This window comes from Gymnoscopelus braueri (genome assembly GCF_963280865.1).
Source record: "Gymnoscopelus braueri genome assembly, chromosome: 14".
NCBI lineage: Eukaryota > Metazoa > Chordata > Actinopteri > Myctophiformes > Myctophidae > Gymnoscopelus > Gymnoscopelus braueri.
In genome coordinates this window covers 52,381,588-52,403,983 of record NC_137619.1, presented here as the reverse complement: position 1 = coordinate 52,403,983, position 22,396 = coordinate 52,381,588, and the positions used below count along the sequence as shown (strand labels likewise).

Below are 22,396 nucleotides of genomic sequence, written 5' to 3'. Positions count from 1 at the left end.
GATGACAGAATCTTTACATTTAGAAAGAATCAGATTTATACTCAAAGACAAACTGAAAGATTTTGAAAAGATTTGGAAGCCTTTAGTCTCCTTTCTTAAAGGTTGAAAGGCTAATCCTTGTGGATGACCCGTGATTTGGGGCAGCACTTCTGGGGAGGGAGAAGGGAGGCCCCTTTGTTTTTTGCTTAAGCTTGAGTGTATTCTTTTCATGTTACCTGTCTATTTTGTGTATATGTCTGTTTGTTTTTGAAAAAAAAGGAAGAAATCCATGTATATGAACAGAAATGTATAATCCTACCCTGTGCTTCACAATAAAAAAAGATTTGAAACAAGATTATGAGCAGCGCAATGAACATACCGGGCAAGTGGTTCTTTCTCTGCTATTCTTGCTTGTACGCCTGAATACACACCACTCATATTAGCAGCCCCATCATATCCCTGTCCACGGCATTTAGACAGACTTAATCTGTTTTTCTCTATAGAGGCAAGGATTTTGCTCTCAAGCTCTGCAGCTGATGAGCCTACAGTCACTTCAAACCCCCAAAACACTTCATTGATCTGTATCGGTAGCTACATCCATGTCATTTCCAACAACGGTCACGTGGCGGTAAACCTGGCTCAACTGGTCTATCTTGGACACATCTTGCGTTGTGTCCATGATAACGGAATAAAATGGGGCTTCATTTATTTCACCAATTATGTCAGCCTTCACATGTTGAGATAATATGTAAACTAGAAAAGTGTGCTCCTCAGAGCACAGGTCTCCGCCAGGCCGGGTTGCCTACCCAGGGCCCTTTGGAAGCCAGTCATAGCCAATTGGAATGGGGTCTGAGTCATACATCTTGATCACATGACCCTAGTATATTTTGAAGAAAAACATAATGGCAGATAATGTAATCTGGCACAGATAAATTTGCAAATCCAGGGGGGCAGGGTGTCCCCAGTGTCATGGCTGGCTCAAATCCATGACAAATAAGGGAAGGAACATCAGGTGTAGAATCAATAACACGTGTTTATTAAAGAATTAACCTAACATAATCCACTACGATATAAATGGATGGCATAACTGAACAGATGAGATAAGGATACTGTGAGGTGTGGAGTCAGTAAATCAGTGGTGTATGAATGTGTATACTATGGATGTGTGGAACATGGTGTAGTGTAGGTGTGTGGATGGAAAGCCGAGCCTATAAGAAAAAGAATATGGAGCACTGAGGGGAGAGTGCTGGCAGGTCTGAGTACTTGAGTAAAAGTACAAAAGTATCGGTATCAAAAGGTACTTAAAGTACCAAAAGTAAAAGTACTAAAATGTTTGAAAATAGCAGATCTACAAGCTCACAAGCTTGTAGATTGTAGGATGATGCCCCCTGAATGCCAAGTTGCATGAAGCAAGAGTCAGTGTTACATTTACAATGCGCTCTAAGACCTGTCTCCAAAACAGGCCTGCATTACGCACAGACCTCTCCATGTCAGAATCTATTGTACTGTTGCATTTCCATTGCTCGTGTACTACGCATGCATCAATATGTATTTGAGAAAGTTCATGCTTCTCAATTTTGTTGGAGAGATTCTTCCAGGTGTTTATTCCGTTTACCCATGCGTTATTATAGTAGGGTGCATTTCGCTTGGCAAAAAGCCAGCAGGGCTCACAGTAACAGTGGACTGATTTTGGTGAATAGCACAACCAACTGCGTGGCAATTTTATCCCAACTTTAGTGGTGGAGGTGTAATAACTCTCCGAAAAAGAACGACTGTCCGTATCGGTGGGGAATGGACCCTTGGGTTTGCATGGGCCCATTTTAAGGATATATCTTTATATCTTCATCTCTATATGTTCACAGAAATGTCCCGATCAGTCGGAAAGCACTCCAGTGGAGTGTTGTCATCACCTGTGGTCTCAATATCACCCATGGCATGAGGAGAAGATCTGCTGCTTTCACTCCCAGTGTCCACTTCTTCCACTTGCAGTGTGGGTGAGGGGAGGGGGAGCTGCTGGTCCAACGCCGGGCCTGCATCCTCTCCTAAGGAGCAGCTGGCAGCTGCTGAGTCCCTATCATCATCATCGTCACTAAGAGACAGAGAGAAGGACTCTTAAGTAGGGCTCGGCGGCTACTATAAGAACCATAAACAATTTAATAACTCAGTTTCTTGTAGACAGTGAGTGACATCGACAGTCATACCTGTTAATCTGGCTCCTGTGTTCCCCTGACCCGGATGCCGGTATCGGGCCAGATGAAATGATGTCAGGGTCAGGCTCATCTACAGGTGGACGAGTAGGTCGAACAAAATATCTAATTTGGGAAGTTTAGCATTTGCTTGTTCCCTTTTTTCCTTTTCCTTGTGCTTTTTATTACCACTGTAGTGTATTTTGCACAAGTGTGACAATATACTTGAAAGGAAGTAGAAAGGTCCAGACCAGTAATGTTCCCCAAGTCGATTTATTGGATAAAACAGAGTACAGAGCACAGGAGTCAGCCTTGCTGCTACATGGTGTGGCCGGAACAGAACAGAGAGAGCAAGAAGAAGGGACGGTTTCTTTGTCCTCATAAGGGGCAGATGGTGGTTATATGGTCGGCGGTCTGCTCAGGGTAGTTGAAGCACTGACAGGCCTCGGTTTTCGACGGTCGGGATGACTGCCCGTCCGCCGATCCTAAGCCTGGCAGCTCGACGTTTGGTTGGTGACATTAGTTTCACAAGTTGGTCTCTCACCATTTCTTGTTACTTGCGGAGGAGGCCACGTGGAGGCTGTCGTCTTCTCCTCTGTGTGTGTGTGTGTGTGTGTGTGTGTGTGTGTGTGTGTGTGTGTGTGTGTGTGTGTGTGTGTGTAGTAGTAGTGACTGTCAGATTCAGTTATTGAGTCCAGATTTTTTGCTTTCTGCAAAACACTTTCTGTACAGTCAATTACACAAAATAAATAATGGTCACGACTAGTGTATAGGGTAATAGCTAATGAGACTATGGAAACATAATTTCCCTAAGGGTATTGCATATGGTGAAATAGTGTGTAAGAATAGGGAAGAGGTGATATGTCCCAAACATAGATTAAAAGGGTCATGACGCATCAAGCACAGTCACGCTTACCATGGGGTAATAAACGGGATATGGTCAAGAGAGCGTGGGGGGTAGGAAAAATCGGATGGGCCAAAATGCCCTTTATAAACAGTGTTCAGAGAGCAAGTTGTTGAGAGACTTTGCGCGCTGTCGTTAGAGACCTGGGGGTATAGAGTAATCTCACCATATCACCCGAGTTGGGGAATTGGCCTCTGACTTGTGCGAATATGGAATTTAGATGCTTAATAATAGATGGGTAAAAAAATCAGCCAAAAACATAGTGCGTGTATTAGACTAAAAGATCTCCCAATTTGATGATGGGTCTTATAAGGGGCCTCACCCTTTATAGCCTATTATTAGGTTGTAGTCAGGCGAGGGAAAGATTGTACGCCTTATACCTCGCTCTGCTTTAAAATAGACAACAGGTAGAAAGAAGGAATCTGGATTATTGGAAGGAACTACTAGAAGGTGATATTTTAGTTATGTCTTGTTTTATCACAGCATGGGAGGGTAAGAGTACCTATGTATTTGAGATCTATTTGGATAGAACTTTAATATTCTCATGTATGTAATTTGTAACAGCTTAATTGAACATTGTATTCAATCTATACTTTTACCTGAATTTTCTGCTTAAAGCTGTAAGCAATACTATAATAAATTTGACATTTCCTGCATTTAAAAGAGAAGTTTCATATGAGTTATTTTACACACTTTCCTCTTATTTGGTTTATCTCCTTCAAAGAGTAAAAAAAAAAAATATATATATATATATATATATATATATATACATATATATATATATATATATATATATATATATATATATATATATAAGGATTTTATGGGTTACCTCTAACCCCACCTTGGGTATAGATTAAAAGAAACAACACCCTGGATTTAGACATTGTTAATAAATTCAGAATAATCAAACCAGTAATCACAATAACTTGCACACGATTAGTAGGATAGCCAATAGTAATTAAGGTGATTATAGGCATCGAGGGATTAATGGGTTGTTCCTGGTCGATGCCTATAGCTGAAAAAGGGTGTGGCCTTAAGATGGAGATTGGTTAACGAACTGGAGTGAATATCCTACGCCATAGGCTTAAGTGCTTTCTATGAGTGAATTGAAGGGTTAGTTCACTAGAATAGAAAATTACCTGTTAGTCAGAGAAGCCTATACGGGACGGACGTACCTCCGTAAACCGCCCGGCGACAATGCTTAAGGCTTAAATTAAACATACGATTTTTTTACATCGTTTTAGTTTTTTGAAAAAAGAAACTATGTTTATTGTTTTTCTTTTTTTGTCTTTAAGGTTATACCGTCACCTTCCTAAAATACATCATTATTTTTGGGAAATGATATTTTTGCCTAAAGAGTTGCTTGCGGCTAGAAATAGGCCATTATTTTAGCAAGGTGCGTGGAGAAGAAACAAGCGCTGTGCGTGTGTGTGTGTGAGAGAGAGAGAGAGAGAGAGAGAGAGACACACACACACACACACACACACACACACACACACACACACACACACACACACGCATAACACGTGCGTGTGTGTGTGTGTGTGTGTGTGTGTGACGTAGAAACATTTGGGGCAGAGGTTCTGAATTGGCATCCAGGGAGTGTGTGTGCGCGCAGTTTCACTGCGATCAAGCCAACGGTGCGGGAGCCGGGAGATTAGCTGGACACACACACACACACACACACACACACACACACACACACACACACACACACACACACACACACACACACACACACACAGATGGACAGACACACACACACACACGAACGGACGGACAGGGTGCAAAACATACTCTCGCCACGCCTTTCGGCCTGGCGGAGACAACAAAGCAGATGAGACATGAATTAGAAAGAAAAATCAACTAAGTAAATTCAGTTGCAGTTTGGTGTCATGGACATAACTAGGATGCACAACACGTTACGTGTTGTGTGTTGTGAAATAACGCCAAGAAAGGTCCCTGTGACTTGTAGAATGTTTCAACGTTCTGTACATTCAGGCTGCTGTGCAGCCTTCAAAACTGAACAGAGCAATGGTCACTGAGTTATGTCCATTTGAAGTGTTAAGCACTGCTGTAACACTGCTGTAGAGACTCACATGTGTGCATTTTCGATCTGACAAGTGTGTGTGCCTTGCAAGTCTGAATGTTACGTTTGTGACGTCCACCGTCGGTCCACTGTCGGTCCATCCACCCTCCCACCCTCAAAGCATTTTTTATATAGGATGAGAAGTAGGCCGGTCAAGGCATTAAATACCAGGGCTCAGGGGCACGGTGACGCAGTCGGTAGCGCTGTCGCCTCACAGCTAGAAGGTCCTGGGTTCGATTACCGCCGGGGACGCTGTGGGCGCTGGGGGCGTGTCTTCTCCTCCGCGTCATCAGCGCCCATACCCTAGATGGGGTTGGTGAAAGGGCCTACTCTGTGTGGAGTTTGCATGTTCTCCCCGTGTCTCCTAGGGTAGTTAATACCTTCACAAAAACATGTAGTAATCCTGGTCGCTATACCACCTCCCCCATGACAGCCGGGGCGCCTGATGGAGGGGAAGGGAACTGGTTGGAATAACGTGTTCCTTCCACGCGCTACGTCCTACCAGGGAAACTCCCCCCTGTCAGGTGACAAGAAGGTCAGTTGGCTCTCATGCATTGAAGGAAGCATGAGCTCGGCCCTGGCCTCCCTAGGATGAAGGGGACTGGTGTAGCGCTGGTGTAGGGCAGATGTAGCGCCCAGGATCACTTAGGAAATTGGCACCGGGTGAAAAAAATGGGTTACAAAAATTGCGGGATAAACAAAAACAAAAAAAATGCCAGGGCTGAATTTTTGTCCCAGTCCTAACCGGAAATATTAAAATATAACAATTTTATGTACTGTCTGTGGGATCAAATAAGATCAGCTAAGTAATACATTGTTATTATTATTATTATTAATAAAATAAGGTATTGAATGATTTGACAAATTCAAGATATGTATGTACATGTATATCTTTGAGGCATTATATAAGAGGAGATTGCAAAACCTTGCAAGATCATGATTATACAAAACACAATATTTTCTGAGACAAGGATCACAGTACAATACAGTGCAAGGAAAACAGATATGTTTGTAGCTTTAGCAAATACGTGACAGTGACATACAGATCTCTAGACCACATCCTGCACGTCTACATACAGGGCTGGTTATCATCATTTTACCTTCCTCTTGTCTTGCATCCTTCAGTGGCGCAGGAAGCATCTGTTGGTAAGTAAGACAACTGAAAACAGGTTAAAAGTTAACATAATACCTTTTAATAGACATACTGTACTGTACATGTTTGAGCAATAATATTTGAATTGGGAATGTTATTTATCGTTTAAATTAATGTCTTGTTGATATTCTTAACCATTTGTGTGAACGGCAACGTTCTTTCACTTCTTTATTTTAGATTATTAATGTTATATTTTATGATACTTTTGGACTTTGAATGTATTTTAAGGTCTTATGATGCAATGTAGAAACACTTGTGGGCGACGTGCGTTCATGCGTGCACGTGTGAGTGCATGTGTGAGTGCGTGGGTGTGTATGAGAGAGAGAGAGAGACAGACAGACAGAGAGAGGGTGGGAGAAAGGCGTCATTCAAAAAAAGAACCAGGGGATGGCTAGAGCGGATACGGAAACGGTCTGTGTGAGTGCCTATGTGTGTGTGCGTGTCTATGTGTGTGTGTGTGCACACATTACCGGATACAGTAGGCGGGCTCTACACCAGAGCAGATCACTGAGCAGTAAATAGATTACAGCAAGACAGACGTGCTTGGAAAGGGTGCGTTTGGTTTATTATTCCTCGATTGTTTTGAGGTGCACTGGCAGAGATGAATTAAGATCCAACAACATTATAAACATTTTTTATTTCAAACAAAAGTAATTGTTGATTGTGATATTGATATTGAAGTTTTGCTGTAAAATTAACACATCTGTGGAACATACACCATTTGGTTTTATTGTGCTATACATTATATCAAGTGCTTTCATTTAAAAGAAAAGTAACTGTTGAGTTTGATATTGACATTGATATTGAAGTTTTTTTGTTGTTTTTTTGCACATTTGTAATTTCAAAGAAAAGTACATTACATTAGCACATTACCATTACCATTTAAATTAAATAAATCATGTTCGATTGTCGCCGGGCGGTTTACGGAGGTACGTCCGTCCCGTATAGGCTTCTCTGACTAACAGGTAATTTTCTATTCTAATGAACTAACCCTTCAATTCACTCATAGAAAGCACTTAAGCCTATGGCGTAGGATATTCACTCCAGTTCGTTAACCAATCTCCATCTTAAGGCCACACCCTTTTTCAGCTATAGGCATCGACCAGGAACAACCCATTAATCCCTCGATGCCTATTATCACCTTAATTACTATTGGCTATCCTACTAATCGCGTGCAAGTTATTGTGATTACTGGTTTGATTATTCTGAATTTATTAACAATGTCTAAATCCAGGGTTGAATAATGACTAAACCCTTTTAATCAATACCCAAGGTGGGGTTAGAGGTAACCCATAACATTCTTATATATATATATATATATGCACATATCTATTTTTACTCTTTGAAGGAGATAAACCAAATAAGGGGAATTATGCCCAAAGTGTGTAAAATAACTCTATGAAACTTCTCTTTTAAATGCAGGAAATGTAAAATTTATTATAGTATTGCTTACAGCTTTAAGCAGAAAATTCAGGTAAGAGTAAGTAGAATTGAATACAATGTTCAATTAAGCTGTTACAAATTAATCCATATCACGTACATGAGAATATTAAAGTTCTATCCAAATAGATCTCAAATACATAGGTACTCTTACCCTCCCATGCTGTGATAAAACAAGACATAACTAAAATTTCACCTTCTGGTAGTTCCTTCCAATAATCCAGATTCCTTCTTTCTACAGTACCTGTTGTCTATTTTAAAGCAGAGCGAGGTATAAGGCGTACAATCTTTCCCTCGCCTGACTACAACCTAATAATAGGCTATAAAGGGTGAGGCCCCTTATAAGACCCATCATCAAATTGGGAGATCTTTTAGTCTAATACACGCACTATGTTTTTGGCTGATTTTTCTACCCCATCCCCATCACCCCATAAATTCCATATTCGCACAAATCAGAGGCTAATTCCCCAACTCGGGTGATATGGTGAGATTACTCTATACCCCAGGTCTCTAACGACAGCGCGCAAAGTCTCTCAACAACTTGCTCTCTGAACATTGTTTATAAAGGGAATTTTGGCCCATCCTATTTTTCCTACCCCCCACGCTCTCTTGACCATATCCCGTTTATTACCCCATGGTCAGCGTGACTGTGCTTGATGCGTCATGACCCTTTTTAATCTATGTCTGGGACATATCACCTCTTCCCTATTCTTACACACTATTTCACCATAATCAATACCCTTAGGGAAATTATGTTTCCATAGTCTCAGTAGCTATTACCCTATACACTAGTCGTGACCATTATTTTCCTATCTATACTATTTATCTCAGTTTACTTATCGTCAGCTAACTAACCCAAATAAACTATTTTTTAAGTATAAAGCATTTACTCTTTACCCCACTATCGTCTAATCAGTGTATTAAACTTATTACATCTCTTTAACCTGGATGTTTACCTTTATTAATTATTATTACTCGTCAGCGTATTCCTGTGCTACACCCAGTCTGTCTAGTAAGGCCTTGTAATACTACGTTACCTTCTATCTTTATACTTTCCTCCCTAACACAACTTTCCTTTCTGTTTCAATGATTATCTCATCTCTTAGACAATTATTAGCACTATAATTAATCACAATGAATGTTCCTCCACTTATGTTCAACCTAATAATATTATGTTCAAACCTAATAATATTATGTTCAAACCTAATAATATTATGTTCAACCTAATAATATTATGTTCAAACCTAATAATATTATGTTCAAACGTATTTCTACTTCAGCTTAAAGGCATACTAGGTAACGTTTTCAACAAAACTAAAGTTAAATTGTATATCTTTTGTGAGTGGCAAAAGTTTCACAACACCCACTCCATGAATTTCACCCCCGGAAGCTTTTTATTTATATATTTTATATTGAACGTGGACTGGGGGGACTTTCCCGGGGAAATGACGTCATCTGGCCGGAAAACGGAGGTGGAAATGCACTGGTTTCCTGTTTGGCCAGGAACTACCGCAACGGTTTCCTGTTTGGCCAGGAACTATCGCGCTAAAAACGAAAAGGAACCTCACGCTGATTTTAAGAGAATGTAGGATTAGAAGATCGAAAAAGAACAGAAAAAGAAAGCACAGCTCATGGTAACTAATGCTCCACTGGCTAAGAGAAACGATCCGTAGATAGTATAAAACAATTAAAAGATCGCTTTTTGAAACGCTTCCGGCTTCCGGTGAAAACGAATGGAATTCTGGGTAATCGAGGATTACGGAAATTCTATGCAGTGACGGTAGTGACCAGCAGAGGTTGCTAAAAATCGTTAGTTGTGATTTTGCATTGTACAACTTTAAGTATTTCTACTCCTGGTTCTCACAGCCTTGCTCTCTGCTTGGGCTTACTCTCTGCTCAGCAAAACGCCCTGTCTTGTAATTTCCTGTTGTTCGCTCTACTAGTTCCTCATACTGTACTGCTGGGTACTTTCTCAATACTGACGCAACTTTCACTCTCCAACTCTCCTACTGCAAGTCATACTATTAACCCTCCAGTCTCCAGTTTGAGTTTACTTTGAAATACTGTTTACTGAACCAGTTTCAAGTTTACATGCCTTAATAGATCTTCATCTATCATTGATATGGAAAATAACAAACACTTGATCAATCATTTCATAAAAAGCCTCTGGTCTCTGCTCTCATCCCATTCTTCCGGGGTTGTTGTGGGGTCATAGAGGGGGAAGGGGGAGGTACTTCCCAGTTCTGGGGTGGTCACCTCATACTCTTCTCTTATGCCGACAGGGGAATGATGGGCTCTATCTGGTGATCCAATCTGCCTCATTATTCGTATTATCTGTCGCTGTCGAAGGGTCAGGTCGTCCAGGTCCATCTCATCCAAATCTGAACCCTGCTCCTATAATTCCCCCTCACTGTGCTCGTTTCTCTCCTGCTGCAACTCCTCTACCTCCTCTCCTTCATCGTCACTTATTTCTATCACTGCCCCCTGACGCTCTCTTTCTCTCATTGTTCCTCCTAACTCCTCAATATTTCTCTCCACATTATCCCTTTCTGCATTGAGAGTAGCAATTGTTTCTCCTAGTTCCTCAATATGTCTTTCTACATTTGCTCTTTCTGCATTAAGGGCGGCGATTGCATTTACAGCCTGTATGGAAGCCACCACATTTTCTATTATCTCTTCATCTGTTAGCATCAGCGTGCTGATGCTAACAGATTTTAGCATCATAGCTCTGGGCATACTGTCTGCTGAACTTGGCCTTGGCCTGTCAATATTGGGCAACAGTGCACTTGAGCTCTGGGGCCTGTGTCAATGTGAGGCAATACTGAACTTCTGCTTTCTGTACACTGAAGCTGGCTATGGTGGGGCATTGCATCATCTGGGAGCTTCCTCTTGCTAGGCACTACATGTGCTGTTTGTTTAGGCAAAATGCTTGATGGGGGGCCACTGGTGGCAGTGGGTCCTCTCAGAGGAGGGTCTCGACTGATGCAGACCTCGCCCTCAGCGAGGTCTGCATCTGCTCGTAATTTCTACACCACACTGTACAGGCATAAATCAATTGAATGCATGTGTTCAGGGATGCATGAATTAGGAAAACAATATGAGATGAAGGTCGGAGTACAGTTCCGGGCAAGAACTTCAAGCCACTTTTCACAAGAGATAACATCCTGATGCTTCACTAGATTCTGAATATTCCAAATGGAACACGTAGCATTAACAACATACTGCAGGGAACCATAGACTATAATATGTGTGGCTGACAATCACGTATGTAGACACAGCCACCAGGGCCAGATCCTGAGTCCATGGGCCCCTGGGCCTCAGACTGCATCAGGGCCCTTACAGTACGTTTTTCATTCACCAGCAGGAATGAAATCCAACACATTTTGAAATGAGAAAGAAAGTTTATATAGCTTTTATATTTCTAACCCATTTAGACCTGAGGCCTTCTAAATCTAACAGTTTTCTGAAAAACCCTCTACAAGACTACATAGCTTAGCTATGCAGCTTTCACATCTAGTCTTATATTATGCTGAACAGAGCAATGGTCATGGTCACAGAGTTATGGCCATTAAGTGTTAAACACTGAGTCCGGCGGCTAAGTGCAATATGTTGATGGAATTGTCTACTTTACGATAAAAGCATGTCATTTGGCACACTTTTAGAGCATGCCCTGAGTAACATTGTTTGGCTATAGGGCCATCGCACATTTGTTCCGTGGTAACCATGGCAGCCATTTTCCAAAATGTCCACCACCTGCTCCTATTTTACCAGTAACTCAGGTTCTAGACCACCTACTGTAGGATCTTGATTCCTGTGGCTAAACCATGTATGTTCAAGGATGGGGAATACAGTGCTACTATTAACAACATGCTAGAAGCTATGTAACTAGGCCTACATACTGTATATCTGGCAACCAGGGAATGCCAGATATACAGCGATTTTTTTTACGCAAGATACCGTCGTGCGTCGAAGTATAAACCGAGCCTATTTAGGCATGAAAAGCACCACAACTCGCTGAGTTCTCAACCGATTTACACGCTGTTTGGTTTGTATGATACAGGATTAAGAATGCTGGTTTTCATACCAAAATGCTTACGTAGTTTGTAAACATAATAGAGCCTAACTTATGAATAGAAACAACTTTTTGACTGTTGTTATTATTGTAGTGAATATGGATAGTATAATAGGCTACAACAGCATTTTATTATTAGCCTATACTGTAAGTACAAAAAGTAGTACTTAATCATTTTTTGCTCATGCCAGTCATGTCTTTCACAAATGAATGACTATAGCCTAGGGCAGGGCCTATCAAAAATAAACTAGTGTGATAACATAGTACATGTTATTGCCGTATTTTTTGGTGTAGCACCACCTGGGGAAAAAAAACAGTGAGTGAACGAGCATAGTTTTTTTTTTCCTCCCGTGAAAATCATTCAAAGTACAATAATAATGCCTGTCAATCACCTCTGACTTGTGCGTGAAGGACGTGCAAGTAAGCTATGCCATGGAAATATGCATTATTTGTTACAGTACATTGTTTGTTTAGTGTACTTTGTGAATGTCTGCTTCTGGTTAATTGTTTTATTGGCTTAAGTACTTTGCAGACAGAGTTACTGGGTTTTTTTCAGGGTTAGTGCTAAATGTTGGTATATTTAGGATGATGTATTTGCACTGCTCACAATGTTCGATGTGCGCAGTGGGCACACAGTGTCGAGTGGCTGTGGTACTGTGTGTGTGTGTGTGTGTGTGTGTGTGTGTGTGTGTGTGTGTGTGTGTGTGTGTGTGTGTGTGTGTGTGTGTGTGTGTGTGTGTGTGTGTGTGTGTGTGTGTGTGATCGGTCTCAGGCCCAGGAGCCCGTAAGGTCGGGATCCACCCCTTGATACGCATATCTTTGAGGTATTATAGAAGAGGAGTAGACTACACTACATCCTGTCTACTGTACATAGCCTGGTTGTCAGTGCTAAACATGATCTACAGTGGTCTCTGTAACCACATCCTGTTCTCTACACCCTGCACACAGAGCTGTAGCTCCACTTTAATATCTACCACCAACATGCACTGCTCTAATTTTAAACTGTCATTTCTTTATTTTCAAAAATATTTGTATTCACATTTTTAGTGTCAACAATCTTAGGGGCAAGCACACACAATAGCGTCTCAGATCTCATTGTTTGCAAAGGTAACTTAAAAAGGGCAGCCATTACAAATATGAAACCCCATATAAAACCCCATATCTATCTATCCCTCCCTTCCCCCAGTGGTGTAAAGTACATTTACTTAAGTACTGTACTTTTTTAAGTACTGTACTTTTTTGAGGTATTTGTACTTTACTGGAGTTTACTTTACTTTACAATACTTTTACTTCTACTCGACTACATCTCTGGCAAATATTGTACTTTTATTCCACTACAATTATTTTAAAACTTTAGTTACTAGTTACTTCACTTCAGCCCTATATACATTTCGTCAATTTGAAAATAGCCGATCTACAAGCTCACAATGTGTTGCAATGCGACACATTGTGAGCTTGTAGATCTGTTATTTTCAAAAGATTTGTATACATTTTATACATTTGAAAACTTAATGAGTACTTTTACTTTTGGTACTTTAAGTACATTTTGATAACAATACTTTTGTACTTTTACTCAATTACACTTTTACTTGTACCAGAGTATGTCTACATTGCAGTGTTGATACTTTTACTTAAGTAAAAAAAAATAGTATTTTTTTCCACCACTGCGCACATTCCCACTAGGCCAAGGAATAAATGCCCCCCTTTTCACATTGCCCTGTTATAGCGCCACCAGCTGGTCTAATTTAGCAAAACACATTTTTGGAACAAAATGCCTCAAATCATGAATGAAGTGTCCGATTGCTGTGAAAGGCCTAAGAGGAAATGGCACCCTTTTCACATTGGCCTATTATAGCGCCACCAGGAGGCCACAATAACCTGACCTGGCGGAGACCTGTGAAAAAAAAAGAGAGTAGTACTTAATAATGTTTTTGCTCATGCCAGTCATGTCTGTCTTTCACAAATGAATGACTATAGCCTAGGGCACGGCCTATCAAAATAAACTAGTGTGATAACATAGCTCCGAGGAGCACTTTTTCTAGTTTGTTATGAAATAACGGCAAGAAAGGTCCCCATGACTTATACAATAGATTTTTGTCTCTGAACTACTAATTGAGAAACACAACATCTCCACATCTTCACAACATCAGTACTGTCTGTGGGATCAAATAAGATCAGCTAAATAATATATTATCATTATTCATAAAATAAGGTATTGAATGATTTGACAAATTCAAAGATATGTATGTATATCTTTGAGGCATTATAGAAGAGGAGGTTGCAAAACCTTGCACGACTAGGATCATGATTGTAAAAAATAAAACATTTTCGGGGACAAGGAAAACAGATATGTTTGTAGCTTTAGCAAATCCGTGACAGTGACATACAGATCTTTAGAACACAGTCTACATATAGGGCTGGTGTCTCATCATTTTACCTTCCTCTTTTCTTGCATCCTTCAGTGGTGAACTAGAAAAAGTACTCCTCGGAGCACAGGTCTCCGCCAGGTCAGGTAGGTTATTGTGGCCCCCTGGTGGCGCTATAATGTGAAAAGAGTGGCATTTCTTCTTAGACCTTTGATGGCAATTGGACGCTGCATTCATGATTTGAGGCATTTTGTTCCAAAAATGTGTTTTGTTAAATTAGACCTGCTGGTGGCACTATAACAGGGCAATGTGGAAGGGTGGCATTTCTTCCTCATTGTAGTGCAAATGTGTGAGCACACTTTCACCACAATCGGACCCGGCGATGATTTGCAGCATTTTGTTGAAAACGGGCCACTCCTGCAAGCTTTAGATGTCAATCTTAGCCAATCAGGATGGAATATGAAAACATCTAGCAGATCCACCGTGATCACATGACTATAGAGATCATGTGCACCGATTTGAGTGAGATTTGGATACAATCTGAAGGAGTAATATCCAAAAATGTGTTTCTACATAAGTCAGCCTCCTGGTGGCGCTATAAAAGGCAGATGTGAAAAATGCAGGGCAAACGTGTTTCCTTGGCCTTTAGGGAGTGCACATACAAAGTTTTACACAGATCGGTGCAATTATAGGTAAAAACACGAATCGGCCTGTTATAGCGCCACCATGAGGCTGATTTGGAAGCTATTCTTAGCCAATCAGGATGGAATATGAAAAATCTGAAATACCTGTTTCGTTTAATGACTATAGAGATACTGTTTACCGATTTACGTGACGTTTGGACCCAATCTGTAGGAGTACTGTCAAAAAATGTGTTTTGCAAAAAGCGGCCTCCTGGTGGCGCTATAACAGGCCCATGTAGAAAAATTGGGGCAGAGGTTCTGAATTGGCATCCAGGGAGTGTGTGTGCACAGTTTGGCTGCGATCAAGCCAACGGTGCCAGAGATTAGCTGGTCACAGATGGACGGACAGACGGACGGACGGACGGACGGACGGACGGACGGACGGACGGACGGACGGACGGGGTGCAAAACATACTCTCTCGCCATGCCTTACGGCCTGGCGGAGACAATGAATGAATGAATGAATGTCTGTATTGCAGACTCATGGTAAAAACATACAATTACATACAACAAGGAACATAAATAAGAACAGTCCAAATGATCATGTTAGACATGCAGGCCATGTGTGACAGTTCTAAATACTGCATTTCCTACATTGCAGTGTTGATACTTGCACTTCCGTAAATAAATTGAGTACTTTTTCTACCACTGGTGGCACAGTCTGAATTAACATAGGAATGGCAGTAGTAGTGTCTTATTACTTTATAGACTGCTACTGTTTGTCAATAAGACATCATAGAATTCATCTAGTCCTGTCACATTTTTTTTATCTAGCCTTTTTAATTGATATTATTTACTTATTCTCTTTGCATTATTTGAATTAGCAGCCTATAATAAGACGTAAAAGCGGTGGTGATTTTCCCTGTATGTAGAAAAAAGAAGGAAAAAAAACAACAACTGATAATTGATCTCATGCCCAAAAGGTTTGCTCACCCCTGTTCTAGACCTAGAGCATACAGAAAGTCCAGGCGCTGTGGGCAACCAGAGATGACAGCATACATATTTAGCATTTTGTGAGCATTAGGCTATTCCTGAGTCTGTTGGGGCCCTGAGCAGAACATCCCATGGGGCCATTCTGGCCCTCAGGGGCCCCTTATTACTCTGGGCCACAGGTAGTTGCCTAACTTTGCCTGTTCATAAAATGTAACTCTGTATGTGGGGCCTTTTTTATTCAGCTTCTGCAATTCCAGGCCTAGGCCCAATGTTGACGAGGCCCCCACTGACCAGTGTTGCCAGATTCTGTGAGAGAAACAAGCAACCAGGTCTAGGAAAACCAGCCCAAAAGAAACGACTATAGGCCATATGAGCACTTTAACATATACATCAGCTATTTGAAAATAGCAGATGTACAAGCTCACAACGCGTCGCAATGCGACACGTTGTGAGCTTGTAGATCGGCTATTTTCAAATAAAATATTGCGGGGAAATTATAATAAGCAGATCTGGCAACCCTCCCACTGACCTTTGGGCCACAACTAGCCCATCTCTGACAGCCACTCACACAATCAGTGAAAGATGAGATCATAGAGTAAATGTACAAAACTTAGCCTCCCCTGAAGAGCTTAGAGTTGAGAGTTGATATTTGCAATAAGTTGTACAGTTTTTGCTAAATGTAATTGTTTTTAATAAATAAATACTCAGACATCTCTGGAATTTCCTGAATCATTAGAACAATGTTCAATGTGCCCTGACATATTTCTATCATCATGTAGATGGATGGATGGATGGATGGATGGATGCACACAGTGTTCAAATTACACGTGGCTTTTGAGGAACTAATTATTATTTTTTAATAAACCCACAGCCTCAAACACCAGAAGACATTCACTTGAAAGACAACATACTGTGTAATACACGTTGAGTCACAGCAGCAACAGACAAACACTGTTTATTACAATTTATAATGTATGCATTTATCACATGCTCTTATCCAGAGCTACTTACTGTAGCAGTGTGAGATCAGAATAAGAAGAGTAAGCATGAACTCTAGTCAATAAACAAGGTATAATCACATACCTTGTAGAGTGCAGAGAGAACAGTGTAATGCTTCAAATAAATTAAGACAATGTAATGTTACCAAATATTATGTATTTCTCCCCAACATAAACAGACAGAACATTGATTGATTTTATTAGGCAAAAGAATGTAAAACAACAGAGTTACATTTATAATACTCTTGTCTAAAAGGTCCGACCAAAAAAGTCCTTGCGGACTTGTTTCCGTTGGGGTCCTTGAATTAATTTCATAGACGTATAGTAGCAACCAAACAGTTCAAAAATACCACTATGTACAAAAAAAGCATCATGAAAAAAAGAAGAAAAAAATGTATATATACAAAAAAATATATACCAAAAAAATGGGGAGGGGGGTCATCTGTCTACAGGGAAACTGGTACTACCTCCTCTTTTGGCCTCCAGAAAGCTGTTTTGAATGAGCCCAACGAACTGCATTTTTTGAGGGATGGGGTTAGGCTATTCCATACCTTGGTGGCCGTGCTTGGTGGCTGTGCATCCATCCAACAGTTGGATGCATGTTTCCTGGGTGACCAGCAGAGTGACATTATGGCTGTGTGTGTGTGTGTGTGTGTGTGTGTGTGTGTGTGTGTGTGTGTGTGTGTGTGTGTGTGTGTGTGTGTGTGTGTGTGTGTGTGTGTGTGTGTGTGTGTGTGTGTGTGTGTGTGTGTGTGTGTGTGTGTGTGTGTGTGTGTGTGCGTGTGTGCGTGTGTGCTTTGGAATTTTGATTGAACTGTATTTTTCTTAGTTTTATATGCTTAGAGGGTCAAGCTATGGAACCTCTGAAACGGGCCAGAAGCATGGACTTGCCTCATAGAAGTGAGTAAAACGTTTTGGTGTTCTATTTGTAAAGATTTGATATGTTTGCATCACCTACAGGAATATTAGAAATGACCGCTTAGCTTATAGTTTTAAAAATGTATTCTGATACAGACGCTCTTTATCCAGAGCAGGTAAACACGAGGTAATACATCAAATGTATAGAAATAGTAATCTAGGATCATCGGTAAACCAAGAAGCCATAATCAGTTTTTAAACACAATAATATAAAATTAAAAAATCTGTACATTGAAACTATACACACTATACAGTAGGATGCCAGGTCTACAAATGAACCTGGCATCTGTCTACATAACATGCTATCTGACATTTTAACCTTTGCATAAGACTGCAAGGTCATCTATAGTAGATCTATAGTGGAACAGGAGGTGTAGCCTACTGTATATATAAAAACACAAATCCAAGAAGCACTGCTTGTGGTAGGATTGTGCTCACTGAGTCTTAAAATGTCCTTGTTGTTGTTCTCCCACATAGAAGCAACAACACGGATATTCAAGGCAGTATGCTACAAAAGAAGTGTAGACAGTATATGTCTTATTGGTAAACACATCAGTGAATCTAGCTATTTGTTTTATAAAAAACAGCTACAATGGCAACAGTGACCACAAGGAAAGTTACCAACAGGTTAGTGAAGCCAAGAAGTATTTGATGGTAAATGGCTGTGCACTAGTTTATCCTGTAGGGTAGGGCCCCCCTCTAGTGACAAAAGTGGGAAGTTCAGGCAACAGTTGTTTCATAGTTGGATCACTGTGTAATGTAATCCTGTTTTGATGACGTTACAGTTATGAATAGATCGTCTACTACTGTAAGGCGTTACCCTGTGAGCCATAGTCGGCTATTAGACCTCCGTCTAAAACAGGGTTATAACTGGTCTAACAGTGAAAGTTTTTTGTTGATTAGCTGTTTTTTAAGCGTCTGTTTATAGACGTCTATATTATGGACGTCATTTCAACGGCTATAATATAGACGGTCTATAAATAGACGCTTAAAAAACAGCTAATCGTCTAAAAAACGTTCACTGTTAAACCAATTATAACCTTATTTTAGCCTAGCCCTTAGACGTATTTTAGACGTCTAATAGCCCGAAAAATGCTCAGTGGGTACTAAATACTCATAGTAAAGCTTTTCTCAGAATGCAGGATGTATTAATCATAACATATTTATTAAGACGTCTCAAATTATAAAACTGTCAAGATGTCTTTCATAAAATCCTGTGGTCCTAAATGACCTAAGGACAAGACAATGGCGGGGAGCTGAGATTGCACGATTCCTTCAGATTTCTTTGTAGGATTTAAGGCCCCTAAACCCACCAAACTGCCTTGTCCTGACTACTATAGACATTGGCCTCTTGTTAGGGTCCGTGTACTTTCTGGCAGTCGGAATTTCTTATGGGAACCACAAACAGAAATCCGCCCGTTGCGTTCATTTTTCATTTTTCATTTTTCATTTAGGGTCATGTCGGTTCTTTCGCTCCCGTTTGCTCCCGTGTTTCATTTTTCATTCTTCATTTTAAAACAAGTTACGTTCGTTTCGCTCCCGTCTTTCATTTTTCATTCTTCAATAAAAAATAAAAAAATGAAACGTAAGAAAACAGGGTTTTGATTTTTCATTCTTTCATTTCTCGATCTTAATCAAATATACTGTAAAGACAAGACCAGAAGCGGAAGTAGATTTAGTACTTAAAAATAAAAGTGTATATATATATATATATATATATATATATATATTAAATATAAATGTATTATACCGTAGGCTACATGATTATAACATTACTATGGCTACATCAATGTTAGACAGATGGACATATAGATAGATATATAGATATATAGATAGATAGATAGATAGATAGATAGATAGATAGATAGATAGATAGATAAAGATAGATAGATAGATAGATAGATAATATAAATATATTATACTGTAGGCTACACGGTTATAACATAAACATAATTATGATAGGCTATATTATTATATTAGGCTATTAACATTATGCAAGCTAATTATATTTACCATGGTTACGTCAATAAGAAGACAGACAGATCTATATCTGTCTGTCTGTCTGTCTGTCTGTCTGTCTGTCTGTCGGACGGACGGACGGACGGACGGACGGACGGACGGGCAGATATAGGCCTACGTGATTCTCTTCTTTTCATTTAGACATTTTCATCCAAAATGTGTGTTATATTTATATTATTTAGTTGCAGCATGATTAATTAATAGCAATATTACGGAATAGGAAAACAGAAACAAATCTACCTATATAATTCGAACTTGGAAAGTTGGGTTGAGACTTGAGAGCTATAGGCGTCGCTACTCATTGAACCATCGAAATTACATCTCTGCTGACGTTTTAATCGGATACAGCATAGGTGGGCACTGGGGACATCTGGGGGTCACCAGGAAGAGTGGGTACTATGTGCACTGCCTGTGAGATTGAATTATTTATTAACAATGATTATTAACACCAGTTTTCCCGGTGCCCACATGTCCCTAATGCCCACTCGTCCAAGGTGCCGCCCGTAGAAAGCACTGCCGTGACGTCTGCAACGATGAAGCAGCCTTATAAAGCTCAGCAGGTCATGTTATAGACCTACTACAGCATGTTAGATTTCCTCAATACACAATAATAAACATCTGCAGATGTTCTATCAGACAGTGGTTGCAGCGTCCTTTTCTATGCTGTGGTGCAGCATAGACACTCAGTCACACAGGCAAAGGGACACACTCAGACTGGACAGACTGAGGGTACCATACGTGCGCTCCCGGTGCTATCTATCTCAAGTGTTTCAGAATCGGTATAAACAAAACGTGAATACTATCAATACAAAAGATACAATGCAACTTTGGACTGGTACATCAGAGCTTATCAATATTCGGTGTCTGTCTGTCTGTCTGGATGGACAGACGAACGGACGGACTTATACGGACAGATTGATAAGTGGACTTGATTATAGCCAATATATTATTTTATTTTCATTTACACATGCGCCTTTTCACCCAAAATGTGTGTTATATTATTTACTTGTAGCATGGTTAATTAATAGTCCCTGTTTGCGTAGCCCCCAAATCGGGCTCCCCAAGTTTTGCTCACTGTGTGAACTGTTCAAAGACGCAAGCAGCTCCATACTAGCACTCGGTGGTACTGGTGCGTCTCTGACCGCTGTCTGTCTGTCTGTCTGTCTACTCTGTCTACAGTAGGCCTACATAGAAGGATATAGACCTAGGAAATCCAGGTGTCCAAATGTAACAATGTTGATATTGCAGTAGTAATTTCAAATCGAGTCTTTACAACTGGCTGGAAATGAACTTGGATGTATAATACGCTACAATATTCAGACCCTGCCCTATGGCACACAGTGCCCGTGGTGGGATCATTCCTTACAAATGGTTACATACGGTTGTAGCCTATGTTTGTCATAATTGTAATACTTTTGGAATAATCACCATGAACGATCGCGCTCAATCTCTCCCCTCCATTGCGCACTGGAGTCTGGACGTTTGGTTGTTCATTGATTACAAGTTACACAAACACAAATAACCTCTTGCATTATATGGTCAATAACGCCAAAAAAAAGAGGGGAATTGTTAAACCAGTAGAGAACAAATAGGGCTCTAATCATTATGATTAGAGCTCTGGTTAAATATCTCCCTCTTTTTTGGCATTATTTGTGTAAAAATAATAAAGTAGGCTAATGCAAAATCCAGAGCTGATGTGCATACCCACGGGCCACGGCAATGTGCAGGATGTCATTTTACAGGTTTTGAATTCATTCAATACATTTTACATATTCTACTGGTGAGAATCAATAGCGTTGCGCCTCGACAACCTGTGGGTTTCAAACGGTAGAAGCATGCGCAGTGGCGTTTTAAATGTAGAACTATTGCAATCCCAGATTTGACCACCAGGCGATGGCCGCTTCAATGTTCTACCGTGGCTCTTCTGGTGCCACCTCCTACCAATACAATATCAACTACCTCCCACAGTTAAGAGGTTCACATCTCACTCTGGGCAGATCTGTTCTTTTCGGTTTCCTCGATTGCCATGGCTGGTACACACTGTATGACTTAAAGTCGTCAGGTTGTATTACTATTAATCATACTGCAACTAAAGCCAACACATTTTGGATGAAAAAGCTGATGTCTAAACTAAATAGATTGGCTAAAGTACATGTATGCATTTTGATACATCCGATTCCTAATAGTGTTGCAAGGAGAAAAACCTTTGTAACTGCTGGGGATTTCAAAAACAGTCATTATACAGTTGGGTTAAAAATGTTCAGTTGGCCATTAGTGGGCACTGGGCCTATTTGAAAGCAGACATCGTTAGTTGGTGCTATAATCTAACACAGTTGAGACTGGTAGGACACTATCAGATTAGCAATATATACACAATTAGAAAATATAAACAGATAGAACATTTTCCCACAATCAAGAGAAGTGTCACTTTTTTTTTTTTAAGTTTTATTTTTCTGGCAGGATAACATGACGGCACCACAGTTATGCTGATAATCATAATTCAGTTATACAGATTAACCATTAAGACCAGGAAAGCATTTGTGTCATTTTAGCTAGATATACAGTACAGCAACATAAGTTTTTCAAAACATTGGTTAAGAGTGGTTCTCAAAAATAGCAGATCTATAAGCTTACATATGCTGTTTTTGAACAT

At 40.3% G+C, this 22,396-nt stretch overlaps 1 protein-coding gene across 3 annotated transcripts in view; it reads left to right on the top strand.

Annotated features, from left to right (window-relative positions):
- The first annotated feature begins 6,280 nt into the window (after positions 1 to 6,280).
- Positions 6,281 to 22,396, top strand: part of LOC308100257 (uncharacterized protein) — a 48,049-nt gene continuing 31,933 nt past the window's right edge. For 2 of the 3 annotated variants that reach the window (XR_013934426.1, XM_080449229.1), the window contains exons 1-2: positions 17,399 to 17,444; positions 17,636 to 17,706. Coding sequence is in view for 2 of the 3 variants with exons in the window: in XM_080449229.1 (XP_080305355.1) it covers positions 17,437 to 17,444; positions 17,636 to 17,706 (79 nt within the window). In the remaining variant the exon portion in view is untranslated. Of the gene's footprint in view, positions 6,308 to 17,398; positions 17,445 to 17,635; positions 17,707 to 22,396 lie in introns of those variants that run through there. The other variant, XM_080449230.1, reaches the window with a different exon arrangement.